We start from the raw sequence: 20,736 nt of genomic DNA on the forward strand, positions 1-20,736 counted from the left end.
GTATAGTAAAGTAGTTAAGGGATGGCAATATAATAAAATTAGGGCTGGTCAAAGTTGGAATTAGTTTTACAGGAAATTCCAAACATTGTTCCATTTTGAAACAAAAAAATTGAAATTTCCTAGAAGGAAAAAAAAATCATTTTGAAATAATCAAAACATTTCATTTAGAATATTTTGAAACAAAATTGATCCTGGGCGCACCCAATGGAGTCATGTGAAGCTGGGAGCCTAGAAGCCCTGAGAGACACGGCTGAGCCAGGAGCATTGGAGCTTGGACTCCCAGGGTTCCTGCTGCAGAGATGGAAGCAGGCCCTGCTGTAGCTGAGGCACTTCCAGGCTCCTGGTTCCATGGCAGGGAATCTGTGAACCCCTGGGCGCCTGGCTCTGACATAGCCCATATGGTGCAGCTCCCATGGAGCCATCAAACCTGGAAGCCATGTTGTTCCCAGCAGCCCACCAAGTGAGCTGGCCTGAAGCCTGCATTGCAGGCAGGGTTCCATCCAGAACACTGCCTACGTATCACCAGAAATTCAGTGGATCCAGTCCATTTCTGGAAAGTGTAGACAAATTGGCATTTTCTGGTGAAGCAGGGTTTGAGCTTGACTCGTAATTTAGATAAAATGGTCTCATCTTTCAAATAAGGAGGCTTACTAGTACGGTATATATTTAATTAATAAGGAAGACTACAGTTTGGGAATATTTCCCACAATCTGAGATAATGTCGAGGCTCCAATATTTTGAGCACTGGATCTTCCTCCTTGTGTTTGACACAATTATATGCAGGGTTGATAACAGCTATTATTAAGGTTGCTCAAAACTTCCTAGTATAAGACCCTGTTTCCGGTCGCTTATAATTTTGCCAAAATTTAAACATGTTCTCATTCCACAGAAGTGGGCTGACTTAATCACATCTGTTGGCTGCAGAACTTTTCCGAGGAAGTTCCAAAATTATATTTCAAATTTCTAACCACCAGTTTGTCAGAAGTTTGACTGCCAATTGTTGAGTCAGATTGAGTGTGCCACAAACATTAATGGATTTATTTTCACTGCACATTGTGAGATGAAGGATACTGTCCCCATTTTACAGATGGGAACTGAAACACAGATTAAAATCAAAAGGATCCACAAATTTTGGGTGCCCAGTTTGAGACACCTAGGACCTGAGATTTCATTATACAGTACTTTATATGTTCAGAGCTCATCACCTGTTGACTTCTGTTGCAGTTGTGAGTGCTCACCATTTCTCCAGTGAGACTGCAGGCAGGCACCCAGAAAGTCAGGAATACATAGTGACTACCTCTGAAAAGATTGGTTTAAGTGACTTGCCTAGTATTATATAGGGATTCTGTGGCAGAGAGAGGGATAGAACCCATTTCCCCAGGCAGCATTTGACTGCCTTAATGATGAGACCATTCTTTCTCTTCCTGCTGTCCCCAGCTCATTCACTACACACATTCCAACTTCTGGAATAAATGACGCTGGGGTCCTAAAGACAGGTTCCTTTCAATACACGACCCTGATTTACTCCCAGGGCAGATCCATCCTGCATACTGAATGAGGCAGGAGTGTTGTGGAAAAAAATAGTATGTGATCAAAAGACTGTCAGTGCAAATGCACAAGGGCGCTGAATTAAGGTTACAAAGGCAATTCTGGCATTTCCTAACTTTTGAACCTGGAATTTTCTTTTAGCAGGTGCATACGTGTGCATGATTTTTTACACCCCCCACCCACCCCCACGTTACTTTTGGCACTTTAATGAGTTATTTTTAATTTGTTTTTAGTGGATAGTGCTTTGTTTGAACAAGTTATATTATTGCTGAATAAAGAACTTTCTGTACGTATCTATTATCTCTTAGGTTAGGATTGTACCGTGAAGCAGAAAAACAGTTTAAATCAGCTCTCAAGCAGCAGGACATGGTAGATACAGTATTGTATTTAGCAAAAGTAAGTAGATATTCTCAAATCAAATTAAATCTGCCTGCTTTAGAATAACTTGAAATTCTCATCTATACATGAAAATCCAGGGGACAGCCGAGCTGGGACTTTCCAACTCGATACATTTTTCAGATTGTGTAGCTTTTCAAATCCATTTAAAAATGTATTAAAATACACCAATCTTTTCAGAATGCAATTAACTTAAACAGCAGAACTGACACAAATAGAACAAGTTATTTTTCAGACTTCCATTGTATAATTTTAAAGTTTTGTGAGAATAAGGTTTTATTTTAAAGGATTATTGACGAGCTTTTTTTGGCTGTATGTTTTTCCCCACAACTTGTCTCATTCCAGTTCTTTAATATCAAAATAGTGATGAATGGTGTGGGAAATACAAAAGTAAGTACTGAAAACAGAAGACTTGCTAGATTGTTGTTGCCTCAGGGTCAAGCATTCATGTACTTCAGACTATGACCTCTACATGGATTCGATAATTTGCGATTAGCAGAACTCTTTACAAAAGCAAGAGCATAGTTTAAGTACTGGATTTCTTTGTGGTGTCTGCAAGTCTCGAAGACACCATCTTCTGCTGCTTTATGTTCTCTCTGCCAACAAACCCCAATCAGAACTATACCGATGAGGAATGATCAGAGTTGCTGTATTTAATGTGTAGCTATCTGATTTCTTAGGAGACCAATGAAATAAACCAATAAGGGTGACTAGATGGATTTAAAAACTGTTTTTTCAACGGACATCAAAATAAGAGGAATTTATTGGTAGCAGTCAGAAAGACCTTGAAATTGACAAAGTTGTATCATAAAGATATACAAAAACACTTGAAGAACCATCATCACCACTCAAACACCAACATTGTTGTTTATGGTAGTGCACATGGTGTTCTAGACATTTTTCCAGACATTCAAGAAGAGACAGGCCTGCTCCAGGAAACTTGCAGTTTAAGGGCTTGTCCACACAGTTTGTGGGCAGAAAGACTGTGTCAAAGCACACTACAGAACTTTTAGTACGTGGTAGCAGGGTTCACATGGCCAGGTGGCATGCAACAGCTTTATACCCTGGTTTGCTTTGCACTAACTGACCATATAAACAAGCCCTCAAGGTATCTTTTATCTAGGAGCTTGAATAATAATAGCAATGAAGCCATGACTGCATGGGCTTTGCAAGCCTATTCTAATGACTAGCCCCTGCTGCCACGGCTTCACTACCATTGTTATTTGAGATAGGTAGATTGAAGCTACTCGAATACGTCTACATGTGCTGCAGTTATTCACTTGTTTGCACTAAAGATGTTACGTAAGGCAGTATTTCCTCAGACTTTGGAAAGCTGACACACCACCCCCAAGAGAAGGAAACCTATTTCCCCTCCTGCTTTTTCAATACACCTATGAAAGGCGTCCCTAAAATAAGTGATTACTCAGAGCACATGCATTGCTTTTTATAGTATGATGCTTCTGCTGTGCTTTGAGTAGTGAATTAGCATCTGGGTTAGCAGCAGTTCGTATCAGAGAGGTATTGTTTCAGGCTCTCTGCAAAATCAGGCAGACATCAGTATCAGCTACATCCTAGTCACATTTTAATCTCCATAACAAGTAGAGATTTAATTTTAAAAAAAAAGTGAAAGTTGAGATTTGTGGAAAAACTAACAGTTTTTTGCACATCAATCTGGCTAATCCTAAGACCTTCCTCCTCCACGCTTTGAGAAACATTGGTTTAAGGCCAGAAGATGGGGAAGGGGAATAAGAAATAGGGAATTGTTTTGTACAAGTCAAGAACTCCAAGGAGTCAAACTATTTCACGACAGCAGAGCTGGAAATGGGACTTTTACACCAGAGAACTAGGAGGTTCCCAGCTCTCCAGAAGGGGTAACATTCAGCACTTGCTGTTAGCTCCAGAAGGATACAATATGTCAGACTTTCATAGCATTCTGATCATTTGAAAAGCTATTTTTAAGAGGTTTTAAAAATTAATTTTTATGCCCTTCAGGCTTGTGCAGTTTTACTTATAGTATAAGGAAAGCTGAGCTTTACAGTGGATGGATACAAAATAATCAATAACTATTTTAAAGACTCTATCAGAAACCGTTCTAAAATGGTGTGTAAGTTATGGGGTACATGCAGGTGTGGTTTGTGTAAAGGGTTTATTCCACTTATTTAGGATGACTTGCATAAGTCATTCGTGTTTGCCACATTGAGTAATATGATCATCTCAAACACTTGCTAAATTAAAAAGCTATACCCACTATCGTGTATTCTCTTATCTGTATATCCTCTGCTGAAGCTCTCTACAGAGAGATTTGATTGTAGAAAGCAGTTGATGAGAAATAGTAAAATAAATTCAAATGTTAATTAAAGAAAGGAAAATGAGCATGACAGATACAATGGAGACATTTCTTTCAAGTTTAAGGCTTAATGCAGATATTAAATCCATCTGAAGCTGCTCTACAGATTATAAACTGAAATATAGTGAATGTTCTGAAGGCTGCTTTAGATACAACACACGTGTGACATCCACAGATGGAATGTGCTAGGAATAGATTGTTGATGTCCCATTGCTTAAAATGTCTGCTTAATTGATACTGTCACTTGTGCAGTCAGGGTCTAGCAAGCAGAAGAAAGAAAAAAAGAAAAAGCAGCAGCTAGCCTCAATCTTCTTTATTCCTTCTCCCCAGGAAGGATTTTTTTTTCTTAATATAGGAGATACTAGCAAATATCAGGCAAATTTTTTCCACTGATCCTACTATTCTAATTCTAATTTTATCATGATCAGTTTGAAACTGCAGTCCCTTACTTGAGAACTACTTGCTGTCAATTAGATCATTAAAATTACCCCATTGTCACTTTTCAAAGAATGCCGCTGTGTGTGCATGCAAAGCACCATATATCTGTTTATAGATTAATTAAAGATTTGACCATAATAACTTGATCATTTGCATTCAGAATTCCCTGCATGGATCTCAAAAGCAGAAGAGCTGTATTGTGCTACTCGCTGTGATGGTTTCTTTAATTTGTAATGTTGATGCTTTACTCCTTTGGGTCACTTATTATATTAAACAACACCAATGGCAGCTATTTGTCCATTGTTCATATATTACAATCAAACGTTATTTACTATGTTATTCCACTAGCACAAGCACTTTAAATGTGTCTTGCTTTACTCTGAAGTATATATAGCTGAAACACTTTTCTACTGACATATGAGTAATCAGCTTGGGGAATTGAATGGCATGAGTGATTCATGTAGAATATGGCTTTTTTCCTTCTCTGTAACAGATTCAGATGTGCTTCATTCCAGTAGTCTCAGAAAGTTATCATATCGGAGTGCTGCTTAAATGGTCTTTGTGACATCAGTTGATGGTCTCTTTCCAGTTATACTGTAGTTCTTACAGGACAGGTCTCCACATCACTATTAGCACCATACTGGTATTACCAACACAAAAACTAAAGATTGACAGGCCACGCAGACTGAACTACCCTTTTGCCTATAAGGGATCGTCTTGTCTAAATATGACTGGAGACATTTTGGCAGAGCAATATGAGGAAGCTTGCAAATGTCACTGTCCACTTTGTCATTTGGCCAGAGTAGAAGACTTTCCATGAATTCTAAAATACACTTTCTTCATTCAAATTCCTCTTAAGACTCACTTCTTCCATAAGGCTCAAAATGTGACCATCATCATTTTTTAGATTAATATGTTTAAAATATTTAAGGTGACATCATCTTAATCTCCCAGTGCACACTGACTTTTTGTTGTTGTTGTTAGTTTTGTGAATTATAGAGACAGGAAATGTCTTGCTGTGGTTCTTGTACAGTTCCAGGCATGTTTTTAGCACTTAAATAATTAAGACTGTCACATTTTTAGCATCACTGCAAAGATTTTCCCCATTGATGCTCATATGACTATTTGAGATAATGGCTTCTGCATCAAAAGAAGATTCTCTCTCTTGCTGCTAGCTCTTCTTTTGTCAAACAGCTGTCTGAGCATGAATATCAATATTTGACATTTATATACACTTTTTCTTTGCTCAGGTGTATTTTCGGTTGGATCAGCCTTTGACAGCTTTACATCTTTTCAAGCAAGGATTAGATAGATTTCCTGGAGAAGTGACCCTTCTTTGTGGGATTGCTAGAATCTATGAGGTATGCATGTACTACACTACCCCTAATGCAAACAAGGTTATTTTCTTATGCAGGAAAAAGGACCAGAAGTTCAATATGCTTGTAAGGTCATCAAAAATTCACATTATTTTTCAGCATTACTAATGTAAAACAGGTAATGTTACAGAAAGTCTACCAAAATAAAGACAGCCTTGCAGGCTTATTTGTTCAGTTGGTTAACTATACCAAACAGACCATGCTTTTCCTTGTTCAAATACAAACAAATCCACATTAAATCAAGTGTTGCATTTCCAGATTGTCCATTTAGTACTATGATTGGCTTATACATTTTTCATTGATCTAAAAGAGAAGAAAAGTGCTGGTGTCTCAAACGGCCTGTTAGTAGATTTAAACAGCAGGATAGTCTACAGTCTAATACTACTGCCTTCCTTAGTACTATTAAGTCATTGTGAATTAGTAAAGTTGAAATGTGTCATAGCTTAGGTGGTATTTGTTTTAAATGTAACTACCGTATATACTCGTTCATAAGCCAAATATTTTTGGTAAAAAAGTGATGCATCAAAGAGTGGGGGTTGGCTTATAAACGGGTCTACACCAAAATTTGATGATATTAAACTCTATGGAATCATTGAATTGAGTATCTAATACATTGTCGTTTTGTTTACTTGGAGCGTCTGCAGGCATGGAGCCCCTCGGATCCCTGTGGCCGCAGTTTGCCGTTCCCAGCCAATGGGGGTCCGTGCCTGTGAGCGCTCCAGGTAAACAAAACGTCCAGGCCCACTAGTGGCTTACCCTAACGGGCCAGGAGCCAAAGTTTACTAACCCCCGAAATATAGGATTGGCTTATGAAAGGATCATACAGTTTTTGCTATTTTTACCTAACCATCTTGGGGGAGTCGGCTTATAAACGAATGGGCTAATGAATGAGTATATACGGTACTAATATTTTAAAATAGAACAGTGGTTTCATTGTAGGCTGATAATCAGAGGTAGTTGCTTTTATTTTGCATTAAAGAAAATGCTGCCATTAAAAACAGAGAAGTATTGACTTTTATATTGTTGTAGTTTGCCTTGTACACTGAAATGGCAATAAATCTGTTTCAAAGTATAAAGAAGAAGCCATCCATTTTTGTCTAATACCCATTTTCAAGGTAAATGTTTTTGGTTTTTTTTTTTATAAAGAAAAATCTGCAATCCTTTTTCTGGTCATCCTATCTGAATCTTTAAACGCAGTTTAAGAAAGCGGTGTTTAAATAATGTGGCATATTATTCTGTAGACTATCCTTAACATTATGCAGCCTTTTTATGAATTTTTGTACTGCAGACTGTATTAGATATTTCTCTGCACCATTGTTATAGAAAGATGTTTGTTTCTGTACTGATGGGCCTTGGTGTGTCACATAACTACAGATTTATAACTTAATTAAAGATTTGTACCATCGCATACAACCATTCAGCTCTCTTTGTACATGCCTGGAGGGACATATGTACCAAACACCTTCATTGTCACTTTCTCCTTAGGCATTAGAAAAAGAGAAGGTCTGCCACTTTCCATCTGCTCCAGGTTTTTAAATGATCATACTATTATTAAAATTTAGTATGTTTCCTTGTTTGAGAAATGTAAATTTGCATAAGTTAATTTGCTACAGTTTTATTGTGTGATAGAACAGGTTTTAATTTGACTGTTTTCAGTCAAATTGCTCAGGGTGATAGTTTGATACACTGTAGGATGTTTTATGAGCAATAGGGTAGAGGAACAAACTGCTCTCTAAACAAATAAAAAAAACCACTTTTTGAATGACCTCTACATTTTGTACATTCGCGCATCTTCCACAAGAGGCGGTTTCTCTGGTGACAGTAACCCCTCAAAGTACCTGGGACATAGGTCTAGTTGTTACAAGAAGCAAAAAAGTCTATCCTACTTCTCCATCCAAATACCATACATCCAGGTGTATTTTTAGATACAATAAGATCATTTTAATTGGCACTTCCTACTGGAAACAAACTTACTAAATTATTCCATGATTCCAGTTTTCAGAGGCTCATTGTAATACTTGGTGCTCATTTAATTTAGCATACTAGCTCAAGCAAAAGCCAACGCATGTCAGTCTGCCTTCACTGAAAAGCACGCTCCCAGCTGCAGTGTAGGCATACCCTTAGGTTGCCAGCTCCTTCCCCAGGCCCTGTAAAGCACTGTGTAAGTTTATGGCACTTTATAAGAGTTTAATAAAATGATAAAAAGCAAGATTACTACAGTTTGCAAAATATTTGTTCATTTGTTTTTGTATTTTTGATGTGCAGGAAATGAATAACATCTCCTTAGCTGCAGAATACTACAGAGAAGTCTTAAAACAAGATAACACTCATGTGGAAGCCATTGCATGCATTGGCAGTAACCACTTTTATTCAGACCAACCTGAGATAGCTTTGCGGTTTTACAGGTGTGTGCGCAAGTAAAGATTAATATTGAAGAGAAATATTTTTGTAACATTGATAGTGCCAAAGAAAATGCAAGGGTGTAGGAATCAAAGGTGTCTAAGCAAATGAAGAAATATTGCCTACTGTATCACCAACATACCTACTCTAATATCTTCTATACCTATAATATGGTAATTACACTTAAGCACTTAATATGCAGGATGATTGTTAAAATAAAAGTGCATCAAAATGGTTGAGTACCTGATTAATGAATGAAGAGGGGACTCAAAAGGACCTGATTTTCAACTTCATTTTGCAGGAGGGACACACCACCTTGAAGGATTAAGCATAGGCAGCGAGTTATATGGGCCCCATGTTCCACCAATATTTAGGAACATGGGCCTGGCTCCATCAATGTTTGGGCTTACTGCGCTTTGGGGGGGGCCTGCTCTTCAGGGGGATGCGAGGTCCAGGGTGGCCTGGGGGATTAGCGGGGGCCTGGCACCAGCAGCACTGAGACACTCCACCGACTCCCAGCATCGCTCGGGGGAGGAAGCCAGAAAGAGGTGGGGTGAGGGCTTGGGGGAAAGGGGGCAGAGCAGGGACATGGGCGGGCTGGGGCCAGGTCGCTCGCTACTGCTGGCGCCAGACCCCCTGCTAATTCCCCAGGCTGTCCTAGACCCCGCATCCCCCTGAAGCCTGCCCCCCCCCCAAAGCATTAAAACTGATAAGTTGAATGTCTTGTAGGGAACCTTGGGATATATGGCAAAGACACTCATACTGAGGGCAAAGCAAAGCCTTGTTTTAATAACAGCCAATTAGTAAGGACAAAAAAGCCGCAAATCACACAAACAGATGGAGAAATACAGTATTAGGGATATCTTTGGTGTCATTCCCTGCATATGCTCATATACTTACACCCTTCCTTGGGGACCTAGCAGTGAGAGACAAAGGACCAGCCCTGCCTCCAGCATGCCAAATAATTCTGATGGTCCCAGATCTTCAGTGCCCAAAGATTGGTGGTAGATAATGAAGAGCTGAACAGTCAATGATGGAACGCCAACCCCCATTACAAAGTGGCTTGTCCTATTATAGGGCCTGGGCACTATCACAATCATTCTGATGCTTAGCCTTCCATGTCCAAATCTAACTTTGTCACCCTCATAATATTGGGGGTGCAGTTATCCTATAGGTTAAATTATTAATGTCATTTAACTCATTATCACACAGTCACCTATTGCTCAAGCAAGTTTGTAGTTAGACATCTGCCAATGATTCTGTCCTAAAATATCCAAGCCCAGTACCAGTTCAGTGTTCCTGTAGTTGCCTAGTACTGTTATGTACCAACTCCCTCTATTGAGCAAGCTGTTCCCAGTTTCCCAAAATCTAGGGTAACTGTTGGGCCATTTTATCTATGCTATATCACAGGCCTACCATACTTCTGCTAACTTGCTTAAACCGATGTCTTACATGGTACAGGCCTGTAGATTCCTTGTGTTACTTCTGAGTAAAATAAAAGGCTAAGCTATATGCATCCGAAGAAGTGGGCTGTAGTCCACGAAAGCTTATGCTCTAATAAATTTGTTAGTCTCTAAGGTGCCACAAGTACTCCTGTTCTTCTTTCTATGGACTACAGCATCTATGCTAGTTCTATGCCACCTGAAGATCTCCCTTCATTATGGTGATCCTCCTGGCATTGGCTATGCTGGCTTTAGGTCCAGAATTTGCCTGTGCTCCCATTCAAAGCAGCTACATTCATTCTAAGATCTGATCTTACGTGTACTTTTCCCTCTAAATCTTATAAAAGAGTTCTAATTTAATAAAACACACTTTTCAAATTTTTGTTGAAAGTTAATGTGCAGCATCTAATATGCCTACTATGTAAATCGGATTAAAGGTTAGATAATTTCTGATTTCACTTTTGCTGAAAGCCCAGGGTTGGGCCAAAATAACTTAAGTATAAAGAGTGATTATAAAAAGTGATAGCAACAAGTTACAACTTTAAGGTTGGGCGATGAAGGATATATCCAACTCTGAGTTACACTAAAAGCAAATGTAGTGGCACATCTGACAAGCCAAAGTGTGAGAGTTTCAATTTACACACACAGCATTTTGCATAGACTATTTCTATGTGTAGAATCAGTGCTGTGTCCATTGGTGTTTGAAAGGCTAAGCCAGAGACAAACAGGATGGTCATTGCCCACGATTAACTGCGGTTTTTACTTTTTAAAATTCACATTTGCTTTGAACTCCATTTATTTTACTTCTTTCAGATCATATTATTGTTATGTAATGTACTTAGGCATGCCTAATCCTGTTGGGATGGAGGGAAGATTTCCCGTTTAGAAAGAAATTCATACTTGCAATACATCTAAAACTGTTAAATTATTTTTCTCTTGAATTAGGCGTCTCCTGCAGATGGGTGTTTATAACTGCCAGCTATTTAACAATCTGGGCCTCTGTTGCTTCTTTGCCCAGCAGTATGATATGACACTGACCTCCCTTGAACGTGCACTTTCTTTGGCTGAAAATGAGGAGGAGGCAGCAGATGTTTGGTACAACTTGGGGCATGTGGCTGTGGTATGAAAAAATTAAAGTTTTTCTGAATAAATATGAGTTTACTGAATAAAAAAAAAACAACCAATAATGCTGAAGGAAAAGGACTTGGTATGATAGACCCAAAGGCCTGTTGTGAAAAAATGTACAGTATGGAAGTCTGATAGTACAGACTAAAGCACAGCACATATTTAGTTGGAAGCACAGCACATATTTAGTTGGGGTGAGGGTTTACTAACAGTTCAGAACAGGAAGAAACCCCAGGAGAGGAATACCTTTCATTCTTCCAGTTTGGCATGTTGTCACATCTTGCTGAAAGACTCTCCGACAGAACCCTGGTGGAACTTGTTCTGTTGCAAACCTATTAGACTAAGATACCAGATTCAAAAGTAGTTTCTCCTACAGCTGCTTCCCCTTAGACAGGAAGTGCTGGGTTGCTACATGCTATTGGATAACAATTTTTATGGCAATCGAATTAGAGTATTAGAATAGAATTAGACCCTAGAGTAGCACGTGTTGTGGCTGAGAAGGTGCATCTGTTACAGCTTGCTTTTTAAAACAGAAATACAAGGGGTAATTGTCCCGTAAAGATATTCAAGTTATCTAATTTGTTAATTTTCTATCATTTTAATAGAGTTCATTGTAAAATCCTTTCATATGGAGGAGAATATCACATTAATGCATAACCTAGTTTGTATTTCTCTTTAACTACCTGCCTGGAAGTAGACTTCTGTACACTATTTAGCTTTCAACAGTGTTCTACCTTAGGTCAATGGGATTGCTTCCATTGACTTTACTGGAATTAGGATAAGACCCTTAATGCATACATTTTGACACCCTCAGAAGTTTAAAAGCTATGATGCATGTATTTCTTAGTGTTTGGCAGTTTCAAGGTGACCTTGCATTGTATCAGTTTAAATCATATAATTGAAACATTAGCAAATGTTTCAGACCAGAGATATTGATATTTGTACTAGAGTAAGAAGCCCCCATATGAGGAGAGGGGGACAAAAGGCAATTGAGAAAAACTGGAATTGTGTGTAGGGTTTCTGTCAGTGTGTTTTTATTTAAAGTAACAATTTTTATTTTACAATAGTACATCCAGATGAAAAAACATTCCTTTAAAACAAAAAGGACAACTAAGCAACCTGAAATTTACTGTCAAACTTTTTGATGAGTGAAAAACTCTGTTGATATTTTTAGGGAATAGGTGACCTGAACTTGGCTTACCAGTGTTTCAAGCTGACCCTAGCCAATAATAATGACCATGCAGAAGCTTATAACAACTTGGCTGTGCTGGAGATACGAAGGGGTCATATTGAGCAGGTTGGTGCTAAACTCTAAAGCTATGTGAGATGCTTGCTTTGAACCTCCTGTGGTTAGCATCTTGATTTCAAGGAAATGTCAGTTGAGTGAGAAACCAGCCAGATGGCTTGCTTGTCAGCAAAGTTTAACTCAGATGCATGTTTTGAGGTAGCCTCTGGATTTTCATAGCATGCACCACTAGACTCATGTCCTCAAACCCTCGAGTGGCTGGTTGAAGACCAGCAATGTTTGCAATGCCTTCACAGCATCTGCTGTTGACAGTTATGGCAAACTAGGGTTTTCTGAAGGTAAAATGGTAGCCCAGAAGCAAAAGAGGATAAAAATGCTATGGCCTGAATTAGAGCAAACAAATTATCCTGTACTCATTGCCTCAATATGCTGAACACCCTGTTGGAATATATTGCTTGACTGAGGTAGGTGGGAAGAAAAGAGTCCATTATCAGGTGCCAAGGGATTTCTTCTACAAAGAGGTGATGAAGAGATTGCCTCATTAAAATTATGTACAGCCAGTAGTATTTATTTATGCATTGTAATCACGAAAGCTACCTTGAGATTTTTCTGAGTTAAGCATTCATATTAGAATGTGACCACTGGCTTAAATAAATAATAATATTCCATGCTAAGGCATTGGAAAATGATATAGAAAAATTACAATAGACAAGAATATGCCACTACCCTGGGCACAAAGGGAACCCTGAACATAACTGGATAGCAGCATTTTTTTTCACTTTGTACATAAGTGAGTGTTCATAATAAGGAAAAAAAGGTAGTACACCATATTGGAGCAAGTTTTGTACAGGAACAGAATGCATTCCTGTAAGGCTTTCTTTGCAATGCACCCTAAGTGTAGCTAAATATAGATGATGTGCATGTTGGAATAATCTGTATATTACAACAATTTGTAACACTTACCCTCCTTTGTCCTATGACTGCAGAGGCATTAACTGCCCTCTTCATCTTGAATGGTCTCGCAACGTATTAACGCCTTATGTTTAATCTGTTCTACCTTGTATTTAGCTGTGACACTGATTACCTTACACAGAGCTCTTCTTCAGGTCTGAGAAACTTGAAAGCTTGTCTCTTTCACCAACAGAAGTTGGTCCAATAAAAAGATACTACCTCACCCACCTTGTCTCTGTTAGAATAAACACATTTTACTACTTTTTCCGTGTAAGTCACATGAAAAATCAAACCTACATTGGTTGGAAAGTCAATCAGAATAGGCCCTCAGTAAGAATTGAATCTTTTCATTTGAACAGCAAAACTGGTTTGGTTGATTTATATATTACATACACACACCAGAAGAATATACAGTACTTATGTAAATCTGTTCCAAAGCAGCAAGTCATTTATAGAGCTAACTTTATACAAGTATCCTAGCAATCACCATAGTAACATTTAACATACCCTCATGCTGATCTTTGCTGTGACAGATGAAGTTCAGTTTTATTTTGTTTCCCATTCAGTCAATATACATAAATTTATATCCCAGATGGAGCCTTAGTCCAATTATACTGAGAGAGGTGGGTACTGCTTATAATTAAGGCTGGATAAGCATTTCCAGCCTAATCCCCTGTTTTCAGTTGCTTGTAACTTTAATTTTCAAATTGGCATTTTTCAATTTAATGCCTATGTATAACATGCAGTACTGTACATCCAGGCCAAATATTTTCCATTAATTTAGTTAATACTTTGTGTAAGAATAACAGTGAAGACTTGCTAACATACATAACCTATGGAAGTTTGCAGCTATTAGATACTTAACTGTTTAATCCCCTGAACTGTACCTAAAGAAAATGAATCCAATAATTGAAAAGAAAAAAGTACAGTATGTGTGCTGACAAAATTTAAATGAATAGCAAAGATAAATTGCTCAAAAATATTCAAGACCTTTATGAAAAATACATTATTTTAAGTATAAAAATGAAAGACTCAAATATAGTAAATTTATCTAGGATGGTAGAATAAATTGACAGTATTTGAGAAACAAGTTATTCCATAATTTGACTGTATTGTAATGCATACTCAAAAGCCCAACTTGGGTGCTAAACCTTAATGTTAATAGCCTTTTTTTCAAAATAGCAGAATACCTATTTTATGGAGATGATCATTAGAGTACATTTTATTTGAAATGTCCACAAAGTTCCTATTAAAAAATGGAAAATATTCACAAGAAGAACTTACTTTTGTATTGCATTCATAGCATTACTTTTATCTTCCGTATATTAATTCAGTTTATATATAATGTATGTGTACACACGTGTTATTTTTCACTAGTTCAATACTATAGTAACCTGTCACTTAAAAGGATGACTCCTGATGGCTATTGGGCAGCTTGTTCAATATTTAGTGGAATACTTTCAAACCTGACAACCTCAAAAAATCCACACACCCACAAACTTTTCATGCAACTACAGGTTTGTTGGTTTGTTTGTTTTAAAATCATCAGCTCTCCAAAAAAAGTGTGAAAAACATCAGCTGTTTAGGCTGAGCAAATCAGAATGCTGGATCATTTGAGAGTATGGATGCTTACATGCACCTCTCACCATCTTTCAGCTCTTCCTGTCGGATCTGTTCTTGTGAGCCTGCAGGGGACAGCGAGTGATGAGAATTCTGCTCTCCAAGCACTGCAGAGAGCAGAACTCTTGTCAATTTCATTCCCTGGCCAGCTCACTGGAACAATGCTTCAGGGAAAATGCAGGGGGAATAGAATAATATCAGATACATGTTCATTTGTATTTCATCCAGCTCAGGATTCTGGAATTTTAGGGGAGCTAATAGCAAAGTAAGTGAAAAGAAAACCATAAAACTCCCAATAAAAACAATACACACTGGGACATCTTAAACCTGAAAAATGTCATTTTCAGGAGATCAGATTTTAGGTTTTCAAGGACACTTAATACTCCAGAGCATTAGGCAGTGTTTTAATAGACAGTAGCTTCAACTCCATTAGAAATTTAGATCAGTTTCTCAAAGTTTCCCCTTTTTTGAGGAATATGTTCTATTTGGTATTTAGTACTAAATTGCCTATTTAAAGCTCCAACTCTGCCTTGTTAATTCAGGCGCGATTCCCATTAATTTCACTGCTATTGTAATTATGCCTTTATATAGTGGTGAATATTGCTCATGTGTATTTTAAGACTTATGGGACAATCCAAGATGATGTCGTCCCAGAACAAAACACATTTTCTCCTCATTCTCTCTCTCAACCCCCATTCACATGTTTCAATATAGTCTTGTTTTTAATCTATGTAGGCAAGAGCATTACTGCAGACTGCTTCATCTTTAGCACCTCATATGTATGAGCCCCATTTCAATTTTGCAGCACTCTCTGACCAGGTAATGTACTGTTTTCTTCTTCTTGTTGTCATCTGAAAGCTTAACAAGTTTTGTTTGCATGTAACAAGTTTTCAGACACGTGAATGAAAAAATGCAAAGCGTCTACCCTTTAGATTAAACATGTATGTCTACACTGTAATGCACAGGGATTGGAATTCCAACACCATCAATCAAATTTCCTTTGAGAATAAAAGTGTCTACTTTGAAGACCTTTAGCTATGTAGTAATTCCTTGGATTTGCATAAATTTACTGAATTATAGAATTTTCACTTCATTTGTGGTCTGTATAGCTATTTGATCATTTTGTATATTAAGTAGTAAAATAGCATCCTATTATGATTTCTTAACAGGGAAAAGAATGTTAAAATTGTTTATGCCATAATTTTACAGGATACTGGAATATAATATTTTTCAACTTTAATGCCTTTGACTTTTGCTTTTTATTCACTTCTGTCATAAGAGACACTTCAGTTATTGAACTGGTAATTTATCTTTTGTTCACTTAGTTTGAAAGAAAAATGCAGAAGAGCTATCCTGATCTATATTGAAAATAAGTGTGACGTGTTAGAGTATGTGTAGGAAACTAGTTTTAAATCAAGTGCTGTAGATAAGACGAGCTAACTTGAGAAAATTTTCTTAAACTCATGCCCATTATCTATTACAATCTCATTGGTAATAAAAAGAGTAGCATGTACAGGTCTTGAAATGTTTTGCAAGTACAAATTGCTCTTTGCCTCTGCCTTCACCTTGAAGAAGATTCAGATGCAAGTCTGCTATGTGGGTAGCTCACTAACACGAAAGAGCTATGTGCATACATCAAAGTGAGAATAACCCACTAATTCTTAAACATACCCTCTCCATTGTAAATCACAAGATTTAACGTGTAAAAATGATTTGCCATACTTACTGATGAAGGACTGTATCCTGGTCTCTACATGTGGCCTATTTACATAGGCTGTGCACAGGGGAACTTTCCAGGAGTTAGGGCAGACCAGCTTTGTATGCAGCCCGCTAATGTAACCCCTACACCCAACATAATACACTGGTATACAAGTAGTGACAGCCTTTCTAGCCAGGACTCCAGCCCACCTATTCTTAAATCCTCCCTCTGAAGATCTTTCTGATGAGGTCATCACAGTGCTGTGTTCTATGGTTCACAGGTTACATAGAGGTCTCCTGCAGTACCTTGTCCTTTTCTATTCAAAGCCCTCACTTGTACTAGAGGTTTTAGGCCTATATCAAACTTATTTGTTCAGTCTTGGGACCAGCTTACTTGGACACTTGTGGAGGAAGTGTCATGGCATCAGAAAGTGTGCTGCTCAGAGTACATGCAATAAATAGTGCACTGTTTGTGACTAGAGTGTTTGTGTATGTGTCTTGCAGGTTGGAGATCTCCAGAGGAGTTATATAGCTGCTCAGAAGTCAAAGGAAGCATTTCCAGGTCATGTTGATACACAACAGCTCATCAAACAGTTAAAACAGCACTTCGCCATGCTTTGATGCCATATTTCTGTCATGTAAAATATCTCAAATGATTTTACAACAGAGATACTATAAAATATATTTTACAAAATTATAGCAGAGAATTAAATAGGAACAAACCCTCCTTATTAAAAGGCCTGTGTTTGGTTTGGATAGCAGGGAACGTTTAAAAAATTCTGAACTGACTTGTAACATAATAGGCAAGACATTTCACTTTTTACATGTGGCTAGAACATGCATTGTAATTATTTCTGAGTAAAGAATAAGATATTGCAACTCTGATAGCATCAGACAATTCTCCATTTAATATTCAGGAAGCATTTTAAAGGATTTTTTCCTGACTTTTTGGCAAGTTTTTAATGTTCTTCTTTGACAGTGCAGCATTGAGGCAAAAAGGTTTCATGTCTGTCTTTCAAGCATGGCTTTTGATACTGTACATTCTTACTGATTAGTTTGTGTATTAAGTTCTTATGAGTACAGTTTATGAATAAATTTCTTGTTATATGAAGCAAAAACATTATATATTTTCCTTTATATTCTGTTGATATAAAATAAATTGTTTGATATGTTTCCATTGTTATATTATTACTATTGCTTCCAGTTTTTCTTATACTTATTTTCAAGAAAGAAAGGATTTTGAGAAATCCAGTAGAATTGGCATTAATAGCATAATGTGCATGCTTCTCTCTCACTAACAGAACAAAGTCCAAGGATTAGGTCCATAGTAATATATTAAGAGGACAGATGCTTGAGTATCAGATTCACAAGGAGGACATAGGTGCCTAATTGCTACTTTAGGGACCTAATCCAACATTTAGGTGCCACTGGCCATCACAAACCCCCTAACCCTGTAGGTGTCCATAGTCCCTAGGCACCTAAGTTTCAACTGTTAAAGTCTCCAAAGCACCAAACAGGTGCACAGTAGCCTCAAATCCTGACACCAGCCTGCAGCTCAACATCTAACTCGCACCCAAATCCTAGTGGGATTCTTAGCCTTGATCTACACTACGAGTTTAGGTCAAATTTAGCAGCGTTAGATCGATTTAACCCTGCACCCGTCCACATGACAAAGCCATTTTTGTCGACTTAAAGGGCTCTTAAAATTGATTTCTGTACTCCTCCCCGACAAGGGGATTCGTGCTGAAATCGACATTGCTGAGTCGAATTTGGAGTAGTGTGGATGCAATTTGACGGTATTGGCGTCTGGGAGCTATCCCAGAGTGCTCCATTGTGACCACTCTGGACAGCACTTTCAACTCAGATGCACTAGCCAGGTACACAGCAAAAGCCCCGGGAACTTTTGAATTTAATTTCCTGTTTGGCCAGCGTGGCGAGCTCAGCAGCACAGGTGACCATGCAGTCCCAGAAAGAGCTCCAGTATAGACCGGACGGGAGGTACTGGATCGGATCGCTGTTTGGGCAGATGAATCCATGCTATCAGAACTCTGTTCCAAAAGACAAAATGCCAAAATATTTGAAAAAAAAAAAAAAAAAAATCTCCAAGGGCATGATGGACAGAGGCTACAACAGAGACCCACAGCAGTGCCACGTGAAAATTAAGGAGCTCAGGAAAGCCTACCAAAAAGCCAAAGAGGCAAATGACCGCTCTGGGTCAGAGCCCCAGACATGCTGCTTCTATGATGAGCTGCATGCAATTATAGGGGGGCCCCTACCACTACCCCACCCCGTCTGTGGACACCTGCAAGGGGGGGGGGGGGAGTCTCATGCAATAGGGATGAGGATTTTGGGGATGAGGAGGATGAGGATAGCGCACAGCACGCAAGCGGAGAAACCATTCTCCCTGACAGCCAGGAACTGTTTATCACCCTGGAGCCAATACCGTCCCAACCCTCCCAAGGTGGGCTCACGGACCATGAAGCCGGAGAAGGCAGCTCTGGTGAGTGTACCGTTGTAAATATAATACATGGTTTAAAAAGTAAGTGTGTTTAATGATTAAATTTGCCCTGAAGACTTGGGTCGGCCATTTAAAAGGAGGGGCTGTAGTGGCCACAAATGCATCCCAAATGGTGCTTAGTATGGGAAAGGAGGGAGCTGCTGTTTGAAACCATTCCCACATGTTGTTATGAAGGCTGAAGAAGCTGAAAGACTGTGTATTACCATGGCTGCCTGTAAGCAGAATTCTGTTGCCCAGCCCTGCGTGTGTGATCTCTCACACCAAACCGGCAGGTCCTCGATATAAGAGGCAAAATGTGACCTTGTACCGAAAGCACATGTGCTATGTAATGTTAACAGCTTGGTCCACCGTGAAAGAGTCTACCCATTGGTCTCTAAAATGGGACTTTTTAAATACCACTCTCCCTTTTTTTCCTCCCGCAGCTGCAAATGTTTCAACGCTACCCCATCATCTCCATCCCAGAGGCTAGTGCAGATAAGACGGGGGTGGGGGGGAGCGGAAAAAAACACCAAGCACTTGCGATGAAATGTTTTCTGAACTCATGCAGTCCTCCCACACTGAAAGAGCTTAGCAGAATGCAAACAAACAATGTCAGAGTCCAGGAAAGCAGAAAATGAACGCGAGGAAAGGAGGGACGAACGAGAAGAGAGGTGGCGGGATGCAATGCTGAGGCTACTGGGGGATCAAACTGATATGCTCCGGCATCTGGTGGGGCTGCAGGAAAGGCAGCAGGAGAACAGACCGCCGCTGCTGCTCCTGTGTAACCGCCCGCCCTCCTCCCCAAGTTCCATAGCCTCCTCACCCAGACACCCAAGAATGGGTGGGGAGGGAGGGGGGGGCTCCGGGTACCCAACCACTCCACCCCAGAGGACCTCCCAAGCAACAGAAGGCTTGCATTCAATAAGTTTTGAATTGCAGTGTGGCCTTGTCCTTCCCTCCTCCCTTCATCCACCACGCCACTCGGTGCTTCCCTCCTCCCCCACCGCTCCTGGGCTACCTTGGCAGTTATCCCCCTATTTGTGTGATGAATTAATAAAGAATGCAGGATTTTGAAATAATAATGACGTTATTGCCTCTGCAAGCGGTGATCGAAAGGGGGAGGGCGGTTTGCTTACAGGGAACTAGAGTGAACCAAAGGGGCGGGTTTTCATCAAGGAGAAAAACAGAACTGTCACACGGTAGCCTGGCCAGTCATGAAACTTGTTTTCAAATTTTCTCTGATGCACAGCACACCCCACTGTTCTCTTCTAATCGCCCTGGTGTCTGGCTGCGCTTAATCAGCGGCCAGGCGATTTGCCTCAACCTCCCACCCCACCATAAACATTTCCTCCTTACTCTCACAGATATTGTGGAGCACAAAGCAAGCGGCAATAACAATTGGAATATTGGTTTTGCTGAAGTCTAGCCACGTCAGTAAACTGCACCAGCATGCTTTTAAACATCCAAATGCACATTCTACCACCATTCTGCACTTGCTAAGCCTATAGTTCATCAGCTCCTTACTACTGTCCAGAGTGCCTGTGTATGGCTTCATGAGCCATGGCATTAAGGGGTAGGCTGGGTCCAAGGATAACTATAGGCATTTCAACATCCCCAACAGTTATTTTCTGGTCTGGGAAGTAAGTCCCTTC

The 20,736-nt window shown here is 39.2% G+C and overlaps 1 protein-coding gene across 1 annotated transcript in view; it reads left to right on the plus strand.

The window, feature by feature from the left end:
- The window catches only part of TTC8 (tetratricopeptide repeat domain 8), a 67,966-nt gene extending 50,206 nt beyond the window's left edge, over nt 1-17,760 (plus strand). The window contains exons 9-15 of the mRNA XM_054028233.1: nt 1,857-1,944; nt 5,980-6,090; nt 8,371-8,510; nt 10,893-11,067; nt 12,247-12,369; nt 15,625-15,708; nt 17,092-17,760. Of these exons, the coding sequence (XP_053884208.1) occupies nt 1,857-1,944; nt 5,980-6,090; nt 8,371-8,510; nt 10,893-11,067; nt 12,247-12,369; nt 15,625-15,708; nt 17,092-17,208 (838 nt within the window). The 3' untranslated portion in view covers nt 17,209-17,760. The remainder of the gene's footprint in view (nt 1-1,856; nt 1,945-5,979; nt 6,091-8,370; nt 8,511-10,892; nt 11,068-12,246; nt 12,370-15,624; nt 15,709-17,091) is intronic.
- The last annotated feature ends 2,976 nt before the right edge of the window (nt 17,761-20,736 follow it).

This window comes from Malaclemys terrapin, chromosome 4, assembly GCF_027887155.1.
Source record: "Malaclemys terrapin pileata isolate rMalTer1 chromosome 4, rMalTer1.hap1, whole genome shotgun sequence".
In the NCBI taxonomy this organism is placed as follows: domain Eukaryota; kingdom Metazoa; phylum Chordata; order Testudines; family Emydidae; genus Malaclemys; species Malaclemys terrapin.